Genomic DNA, 10,084 nt, shown 5'->3' with positions numbered 1-10,084 from the left:
TTTTACGCACGAAGAGCAGTTCATCTGTATCAGGAGATTATACATCAAGTGTATTCACACTAACAGGTCCCAGTTCAGCCTCCGTCCTCCTCCCTGGGTCTCTGCTCTCCTCTCTGACCCGCACACTGATCGAGCACCACCTGTGGTGGATGAGTCAGCCGTCAGCGCGCGCTTGACCCCCGCAGCTGTTATTTGGGGACAGCGTGAGCCCGAAACACAGACCGACGCGTTCACTCATACCAGAAACCCACAGCGTTGTTTGCTGTGTCGGTTAACGGTCTGCCCACGCCAGGATGCAGAGAAATGTTTCCGCCTTGTTTTGTCACCGCCGCTCTCCTGACTGGTGGACGCAGACGCGCTGATTGTTTTTCAAGTTTTGACAGCGTCGCTTCCGTCTTTCCACAGCGCGACAGCAAGGTGTGATTGATTCTTCTTCTTCTCCTTCTCCTTCTCCTTCTCCTTCTCCTTCTCCTTCTCCTTCTCCTTCCTCGGGAAGCGCCCGGTGATCATTCTGTGGCCACGCGCAGTAATGCTCGCAGAGGGGCAGGAGGCTGGCGGAGACCAGGACTGAGCGCGGACAGCTCGCAGAAAACCGTGCGCGTCTTTTCTCGGAACACATCTCGCAGACGTCTGCAGGTTTCGGCTTCCTTGTCAAGCCCGCGCTCTCTTCTTAACTGGCGTTGCGATGTCCACGAGAAAGACATCGTTGACGGACAAGCAGGCTAGAAACGGAACGTCCAAATATTCGTTGGAGAGATGCGCTTCTGTTAACGAGTATTATGATGTTGCGTTCAAGGTGTGTATTCCCGTCTCGTCTTGATCTTTTATTGTTGTTTTGTTTGTTGTTTGTGGTGCTAACAGGTGTCTAGATGTGCTGTAGGGTTGACACACAAACAGCTGGGTGCACCTGCAGCAGCATGCATGTTGCCTCTCCACATCTGCATAATGAGTGAAACCTTAAACTATTGGTCTTTATGCCTCCTCCTGGTTAAACAGGAGGCCAAGTCATCGACCTGACAAGTCTCTCTGAGCCTCTGGATCTCAGGAGGTTGCTTTGTCCGCCCTGACTGACAACGCAAATAGTTGCTGAGGGTGTACTTGTTGCTCCCTCTCGTAAAATATTTACAAAAAGCTGAGGCACACCAGCAACTGTTTGACAAAGACAAAAGGAAAAGTTGAACTGCACTGTTATCTGTGAGGACTGTGTGTTTATGTGGCTTTGACTCAGTGCAGGATGGATTGTATAATTACACATCCTGTTGTTTGCAATTATATTGATTCGTTTTGGACGCACGCTGAAGAATGATGAGAGTTGAAATTGGAGTTGGCTCAAACCTCTCCAGTGTCTCTCTGCAGAGCGTCGCATGTTATTGGCAGCTCAGACACACACACACACATACACACAGTGTGAATCACAACACTCGTTTGATTTTCCTTAATATGAACTGAAATCTTGCCAAAAAGCAGACATTGCACAACATCATCCTCTGACTCAAACATCATGGTCGCAGTTGCGAAAACATTTCTTCTCGCAAAATAAAACCGTCGGCTTTAATTTCCTCTTCAGTGGAGGTTTGTGATTGTTTATCATAACACCATGTATGAGCTGTCAGTCATGTTTGTTTTGTCCCTCTTCTCTGGTGGGGGGGTTTGCTCTACAGGTGATGCTGCTGGGAGACTCGTCCGTGGGGAAGACGTGCGTCTTGGTGCGCTTTAAAGACGGGGCGTTTCTGGGAGGCAACTTTATAGCCACCGTTGGAATAGACTTCAGGGTGAGAGATGCTGTTGAACACTGGCTCATTATAATGTGTATTGTTTCTGTGTTACTGCTACTTTCTTGATTCTATCTCAAGGAAACACTTTAGCATCTGAAAAACAACCTTTTTTAAGGCAACAAGGGATCCACTTGTTCGAGACACTGCGGCCCAATTATCACCTTATTTCCTCGCTGAACACTTCGTCGTTCTGCGATGATGGCACCAAATGTACAAATGCTCTGTCGCCAATAGTCGAGTTCACAAACTACTTGTGCTGCGAGGCTCTGAGGACGGCTTCCTAAATGTCTCGGTTGATGCCTGCCCACGTCTCTGTCTCCTGAACAAATTGGCTGCAGCTTGGCTCGGTCCTGGAGGAACTGCTGAACTCGTCACATATGCACACACACACACACACACACACACACTAGTGAGTGACGGTTGCTGAATTTGTAGCAGATGTCTAGGAAACATCTCGCTCTGCAGGGATGAACATGCAAACAAGCTGTTCGACCCCCAGTCCGCCTCCAATCAAGGCAAAACACTCACACTAATAGCAAGTCACGTGGGGGTGGTTTGAGGAGGAAACTGTGCTGCATTAGACAGAGTGACGTCTTCTTCGATGGTGGTGAAGACATTAAAGAGCGTAATGGACATCAGGCTAGAGCTGTATGGACGTCGTCTGTTCGGAAAGCATCCTCATTGCATCTCGCCACTACTCAAGCAAAAGCAACAAGTGCCGCGGCCAGCACCCATTCATGAAAACGCCTTACAAAGACCGTTTTCTGGCTCGTGTTTGTGAGAAGCTGCTTAGAAACGGAGTCATCTGAGAGGAGCCGTTGAGTCAATATGCTGAGGTTGTCCTCTGTGCACGGACAGGCTGTCGTGGCAGCTTGTAACATGGCCGCTCTATTTTCGGCATGCTGCCTTTGTAGCAGTTCCTCAGCATGCAGGCTCCTCTCGCGTCATAATTGAGAGGGGGGGGGGGGAAATGGAAACCCATGGCAACTAATGCAGGGGTTGAATCATGTCCGTTCTGCCAAGGCAGCGGATTCAGCAGGTGGCAGCTCTGGCGTTTGCACTGGCAGCAGAGGCTTCTTTTTGTGTCACCACGTCAGCTCTGTCTGCATTTCTTCATAGGAAAAGGCGGGAGCTGTTTTGTGATGACCTGTCACCCACACAGTGATTCAGGAAGTGCTGCAGAACATTTCTCCCGTCACACTTCCTCCCTCGCTCTTTGGTGTTGTTTTTTGTTTTTTTGCTGTGCAAGGTTGAAAATGCGGGTGTGACCTAGCAGGTCATGTTAACATAAACAACTCCACTTCCTCCCCCACATGACACGGAGCATGGTGGAACCGGTGTTTTCTGATTGCATACTGCATGTTACCTGAACCATGATTTCCTCATGGGTCACAACATTTAGCTTTTCTTTTTAAGCGGGGTGCCCCAAACTATTTTTAAGCCGATCTTCTCTTCTCAGGACATCAGACGGCCCCCCCCTACGGGGCTGCAGGAAATGAACGGGGGAGTCGGTTGTTATGCTGCCAGTCGTCTTCCTCACTGTTGTGTAATTAAGTCTAATCCCAGGACCTTGTTGTTGTGTGGGTGTTGCAAATGACTTTCTCTGCCAGCATTCGAAGCCACTTTTAGTTGTCTTGTTTCTTTTACCACATGCCGAGTGTCTTATGGTTTTCCATTCTGCTGAGACGCTCAGCACTGCAGTCCATAAAGCATATGGTGGGCTGTGTCAGTCTCTCACGGCTCCTCTCGTGTTTGCAGAATAAAGTGGTGGACGTCGACAACCTGAAAGTCAAACTGCAGGTGAGAACATGCGCCTTTACTTGAGACCCGTGTCTGTGTTTTAGCTCACGAATCATCTCCTCCGTCTGTATAAAGACTCGTCTGGTAGATCATGTAGCATCAAAAATCATCTCAACAGTAATTTACAAATAGCAGTGGACCTGAATATGCTTTACATATAGTACGGTAGTACACTACTACATTGTCATTGAATAGGCTATGAGGAAGGACTCTGTAGCCAGCAGCTGTTACTCCGAGGCACAAACAGGTCTATCATCATAACCTGTTCATTCAACGCACAGTGGAGGAAGCCAAAATTAGATTCTTCTGCCAACTCGGGTAAATCATTGGATTTTCTTTTCTTCCACGGTCCTTGAACATGATGAAATCCTGTTATTAAATCCCCACGAGTCTAAATCTCTAATATAGAAACGAAGCTGACGTGAGAGACAACGGTTTCCAGGCTGACTGGAGGAACAATGTAGCAGATTGATTGACGTAATATTGTCATTTCATGTCTTTTTTAACTAATTATTAGATTTTTATTGCCTCGAGGCAATTTCTTCTTAGGCGTGACAGCTAGCTAGATGTTAGCGTCAGAAAGAGCCGCCGGTGTCATGGCAAGTTAAGCTAAGCTAGGCTAGTTAGCCCACCTTTTAGCATGACTATAGCTGTTTTATTTACCTTATTTATGTCCCTATTTATGGTTAACAAGCTCAACTAAGATGCTAGTTCATTATAATTGAGGTATTTAATTTACAGACAACATTTAGGGGGTTAAAACTAAATGTAGCTTTAGCGGCATGCTGTGGCTAACTCATCTGACCAGCTTGAACGAGCTCAGTGTGTCTGTCTCGCTTCGACTGTTTGGTTTTGAGCTGTTTGATTTGAAATTATAGTTTTTTAAAACTATGTATGGAAAAAAAAAAGTCAGATTCTGATCTAAACTTCTTTTGGACTGAATATATAGTTCCTGGATTTTGACCCTGTGGGTTGGTATAACGGTATGTTTGTGCTTAAGTCGTCGTGGAGGATCGTTCACTTTTCCCACGTTGGATGTTGTGTAATTATGTGGTTTGTTCCGCAGATCTGGGACACAGCCGGCCAAGAGAGATTCCGCAGTGTAACACACGCCTACTACCGAGATGCCCAGGGTAACCTTAGCTTTTTATCTTGCACTTCCTCGTGCTCTGTGTGTGCCGATGTGTGGGAACGGGTGCTAGGTAAGGGTGAACCCGGGCTGAGATGTGCAGTTCTTTGTTTTTATTAGCGTGCATAGAAAGTGTGAGTAGGTGTTGATGTGTGCGTTGCATAAGAATGAAGGTGTTCCGTCTTATTTTACAGCGTTACTCCTGCTTTACGATATCACCAGCAAGCTGTCGTTTGACAATATCAGGGTGAGACTATCAAAACACTTTTCCCTCCTTCTCCATCCTCCCTCTTCATCTTCACTCCCTCAAGCCGAACGCGTCACTCTGTCTGTTTACATGCAAAATACTGTTGCGGACCTCCAGCCTTTTCTCACAGCCCTCTTTGGAAATGACACGATGTTATTGTTGGCTCCGCTACACGGTTTCTAGTTTCAGTAATGAAAAAGCAATAAAAATGTTCAAGGATAGGAGTGACTCAGTCTCACCAGGATTGATTGGAGGATGGCAATGACACACAGCTCAGGAGGAGAGTGAAAATGCAGACTTTAAGTGGTGGGATTTGTTTTGTTCATCCCTCTTTCTCCCCCCCTCCTGTATCTGTCTGTCTTTTGTACTTTCAAAGGCTTGGCTGACTGAAGTACACGAGTATGCCCAGAAGGATGTGGTCATCATGTTGCTCGGCAACAAGGTGAGCAAAGCTTCTTATTTTTGCGTTCCATAAAAACAGATCGGGAGGATAACGGGTCTATTAGCACAATTTAAACACACTCTTATCGCACTCGGACAGACATGGGAATGCTTAACAGCCAGGACATGTGCAAATACGAACTCTCGCTTGACATTTAAAGTCTCAACTGTGTCTTCAACAATTTATCCTTTGAATTTCCCCCGTGTGAAAATGAAGTTGGTCCATTTACAGAATCGTCCACATCAACACACTTGATTCCTCCCCCGTCACCCAATGTTATGAGATCATTGTGACTGCGAAGGACAAACAACCTGCCATTAAAATGACTTATCGCTGGCTCCAAGCTTCCCTTGCATGGAGCCATTTCCTCCACAACGCCGCTGGTGATGAGTCGCAGTCGTTGCTGATGTATTTCTACGCTCCCTCTGGCGGCTCAGAGAGGACTCGCGTTTCTCCGGGGTCGGAGATGTCACGCAGCAGCAGCTCAGATCATTTGCTGTGAGTGCAGCACGACTGCCGGCATCGGCCTGTGCGAGCGCTGCTCTCCTGCCAGAGGTTGAGTTTCTGACATCTCGTCTGTCTGAAGGAGCTCTGGCTCTGCGTTGGCGGCGGATAAGAGGATGTGCGGTCTGACCCGACGGTGCTTCACTGAAGCTAATGGCATGGGGAATCCCTGACCCGTCACCTCTGCTATGATGACTTGTTTTCTCTCCCCTGCTGCTGTCTTACAGGCAGACATGGCTGCAGAGAGGGTGGTGAAGACGGAGGACGGAGAGAGGCTGGCGAAGGTAATGTACGGCGGCGCTACGCGGTCACGTTCTCAACGACAGACATGCTCCTCTAATGTTTTTCCATTGTAGGAATACGGTGTACCATTTATGGAGACCAGTGCGAAGACGGGAGTCAATGTGGAGCTGGCCTTTCTCGCTGTAGGAAAGTAAGTCTTAAAGCTGCACTGATGCATATGTTATACCAGCAGTGGATGAAATCACAACGTGTAATGTGAAGTGTGTAGCTCAGAGAATCATCAGCTGACTCTGACTCCTACACACTGGTCCGTGAAGAGGTTTATGATGAGATGCAAATTTAAATGAATATCCCTTCATTTTATACCAGAGGCATGATTGGTTAATCTGTCCCGTGTTTTTATTCTGAGCTCTAAATCACAGCAGGTTTTGTTCATGTTTTGCTTACAAGATGATGGAAAGAAGCAGCAGTCAAGCAGATCTTTCTCTACACCGACCACATAAAAGAGAGAAAATGACTGAATACAGAACATTAACATAAAAGAGAGAAAATGACTGAATACAGAACATTAACATAAAAGAGAGAAAACGACTGAATACAGAACATTAACATAAAAGAGAGAGAGAAACAAAACAAACACACTTGGGGATTATACAGAGGAATTATTGGCACTTTTCTCATTTCCAGAGTCACTGAAGAGTAATCTCCAAAACAAATATTTAACACTTCAAAGGCTTTGTCTTATTTTAAATAGTCCTCTGAAGTGAGAAAATGACTGTTTCTACAGCAAAAACAGAATCTTTCTCTTCTTGTCGTAAAATAAACAAAATGAAATGTATTCCCAGTTTAGTTTGGGTCATGCTTCTCGAGTAGTAAACACTGAGGTTCCACATAAAGGGTTTGTATTTTAATCCGCTTCACGCAGTCAGCCGACATCTTTCTGCAGACTCCGAGTTCACTCATGGTCTTCTCCCCTGAGTATTTATATACTTAATGCTCACAAGCCTTCCTCTGACTCCTGCAACGAATCTGAACACTTTCTTTTCAGCTAATTTCTTGTTTGTTCCTGTTGACTCGTTGTGATGGGATTGTTCCCTGTGGATGTCAGACTTGAACTGTGTAAATTCTGCTTTTGAATGACGTCCTTGTGCTCACACCTTCACTATTGAAAGGCAGGAAATAAGAAACGGATTGTTAGTGAGTCTAAAGAAGGACTGATTGCGCAGCATGTTTCTTAGACTTGTGGAAGACAGTAATGTGGGTGATTTGCTATCTTCATGTGCATTTTAAGTGCAAGTTGGATTAAATGATTCATGCCAGAGGCATTTTGAATGAAACTCAGTCCAGATAGATGTTTCCCTCCCTCCCTAGCTAGCTTTTTTCTATATTTTCTTGATTTGCTCACTCTATGTGCTCCATCCCACACGTCCACCCCCTCTGTCTCCAACTTCCTGTCTCTCTCTCCGTCAGGGAGCTGAATCACAGAGCGACACAGCAGCAGAATGAGCCCAAGTTCCAGATTCACGACTACATCGAGGCTCAGAAGCACAAGTCTGGCTGCTGTGGCCACATGTAGCTGATCCTGATCACCAGGCAGTGAGAGACACAGAGAGAGAATGGGAGGGAGGGAGGGAGGGAGTGGGATAGAGGTGAAAAAAAGAAGTCTGCTCTCTTATGAAAAGCTAATCCCAGCACCAAGCCCGAGGAGCAGACGACCTCGTCCGGAATGGAAGGTGAATCTGGATTGGCCGCCATCCCTTATCTGAAATGTGAATTTAAATGTCATGCGTAGAAATGTTTGTGGTCTTTGTGGTGACAGTTGTATCAAATTACAAGTCAGAAGTTACAATCTGAAATGCAATATCAAACAGGAAACATGGTCATCGTTTTATTCTGCATCGCTGCAAACTCAAAATTATTGGTTTTGGATGAAAAATATGGGGCCCGTGTATTATTTTGGGGGAAGGAGGTGTCTGCCTGGTCAGACGCATTGCACTAAAGGTTAACTACACCCTCAAATTCCTCTTGAAAATATCGAAATATAACAAATAACTGCACAGTTTACTGCCACTGAGGGGAAATAGATCTGGCTCATGTCAGCGTGTCTTGGCATTAGCTAATGCTAATGCTAACATGTCTAGTAGGGGCCAACATTTATAATAAATACGTTTTAGGCGAACATTTGTATAAGTTAAGTATTTTGAGAGTATTCTATTTGTGTTATAGTCATGCTGTATTATGTTTGCTAGTGCCTTAGCTAATTACAGTAACTTGCTAACCCATAGCTAACATTAGCTCGCTAACATTAGCTCGCTAACAGCAAACTTGTCCCATTCATCACTATCCCAGTTATCAACTGCACTCCTGGTCGACACAGGGTGCTAAAGTAAACCTTTTACGCGCTGAAATGATCTGCTAGCTACTTGCATTTTGTTAGCTTGTCAGCCATTGGTTGCATATTGATAGTTTTCCCCTCTGACGGGTGTGGTTTTCCCTTTATGACGCGTCTGCCTCTTTATACCTCTGAGTATTTCCTCGTGGTTGGAACGGGGCCACAGAATTCGGCTGAACCAAACTTCCAAATCCGAAAAGACAGAAAAGTGCTTTAACATCCAACCCTGTCTCCTACAAAATTAGGTTCCCATGCAACTGAAGTGCACTCTCAATTATGTTTTAAGGAAAATGTATTTTCTTTCAGGCCCAACGGTCGCAGCTTTAAACCGTTTCAAATACATTAATAATCAAAACAAAACAAAAAACGCATCATACTGATCTAGATTTGTTAAAATACATCATGGTTGGCTCAAAATGACTGACATTGAACCAAAATACGTCAAAAGTATCCGCGACTAAATAGATTTCCCTGAAAACATATTTCACAATGTTTCATTGTGTGGGAGCGTAGATTTTAGGAGACAGGGCTGTGACATTGTCTGCCAACGAGAATCTTTGTGAATATGTGTGCAGCAGATGAAACGTATTTTAGTACGTGGTTCAGCTTGACTTCGTGTTTGTAATGAAGCTGTTTTTGGTTGCTTTTAAACTGAGCTTCAGTGACTTCATCTTCAAAGTGAGCTCGACTCTTTGACTCTTTTGTTCGGTCCTGCGAAACACTGGAAGCGAAGTTCGTCACCCTGCAGTTTGCAGTTTTATACAAACAATCAATAGGACTGTTAGTGTGGATGTCGCATTTTTTTGCCCTGCAGCTCGTAGTTTGTTTCCCTCCCTGTTTTACCAGACTGTCAACTGAATCCCTTTTGGCCTTACAGTCTGTATCATCATTCATCGATAACTCGGCGTGTTTGAGAAGTGGACTTCAGTCTCAGTCAGATTGTAGCGAAATGATCCCGTCTGTTCACATCTGTACTGCTGTTAGAATAAAGCCAACTTTTTGAGGGCGCCCGCCTACTGTGTGTCTGTCTGTACATTCAATTCAGGGCCAGTGAAACGTCATTCAAAGGGAAACTGTACATGAAGATGTGCTGGAGGATCGTCTCACTGCTGGCTTCATACAAAGATAATTATTTTCACGTCTTACCATTCTCACACACACACACACACACACACACACACACAATATTGTGTCTCCTTATGCTCATTATGAATGTTTGCTTGTCCAACATGCTCGATGTCCTTTTTGTCGCGGTGATCACAAAGTGCCCTGAAAAAGTGCTTTATCATATTATATATATATATATATCATAAAAAGTATATTTTGTAATGTAAGTGGTGTTTTATTGAAGTCAGTCTCGTCTGTGTCTTGTGTGTGTTGGGCTTTTGCAGGGAAGGGGTGGATGTCACAGGATGTGCTGAGGTTAATGAGCCACTGTGTGGCAGCAGCTACACTCTTTATTCTTGAGCGTGTTGCACTTTAAAAATAAGTGTTTTATCAATTAGACGGGCTCAGCACATGTGACTATTTCATGTCATTTTTGAGGTATATT

The 10,084-nt window shown here is 45.1% G+C and overlaps 1 protein-coding gene across 1 annotated transcript; it reads left to right on the top strand.

Moving 5' to 3' along the window:
- Positions 1-351: 351 nt before the first annotated feature.
- On the top strand, positions 352-7,751 carry LOC306786472 (ras-related protein Rab-37-like). Its single transcript, XM_079281250.1, has 9 exons — positions 352-796; positions 1,662-1,772; positions 3,534-3,575; positions 4,642-4,708; positions 4,899-4,951; positions 5,328-5,393; positions 6,125-6,181; positions 6,254-6,330; positions 7,611-7,751. Exons 1-9 carry the CDS (start codon positions 686-688, stop codon positions 7,714-7,716), a joined length of 690 nt encoding a protein of 229 aa, XP_079137376.1. The 5' UTR covers positions 352-685; the 3' UTR covers positions 7,717-7,751.
- The last annotated feature ends 2,333 nt before the right edge of the window (positions 7,752-10,084 follow it).

The sequence above is a fragment of the Melanostigma gelatinosum genome (genome assembly GCF_949748355.1).
Source record: "Melanostigma gelatinosum genome assembly, chromosome: 13".
NCBI classification, from domain to species: domain Eukaryota; kingdom Metazoa; phylum Chordata; class Actinopteri; order Perciformes; family Zoarcidae; genus Melanostigma; species Melanostigma gelatinosum.
This window is presented reverse-complemented; position numbering and strand designations above follow the sequence as displayed.

Excerpts from the sequence above, each read along its gene's own strand:
- LOC306786472 (XM_079281250.1), top strand. The coding sequence starts at position 686 with ATGTCCACGAGAAAGACATCGTTGACGGACAAGCAGGCTAGAAACGGA. Across the intron at positions 797-1,661 it reads ATTATGATGTTGCGTTCAAG|GTGATGCTGCTGGGAGACTC; the intron begins GTGTGTATTCCC and ends TTTGCTCTACAG. Across the intron at positions 6,331-7,610 it reads GCCTTTCTCGCTGTAGGAAA|GGAGCTGAATCACAGAGCGA; the intron begins GTAAGTCTTAAA and ends TCTCTCCGTCAG.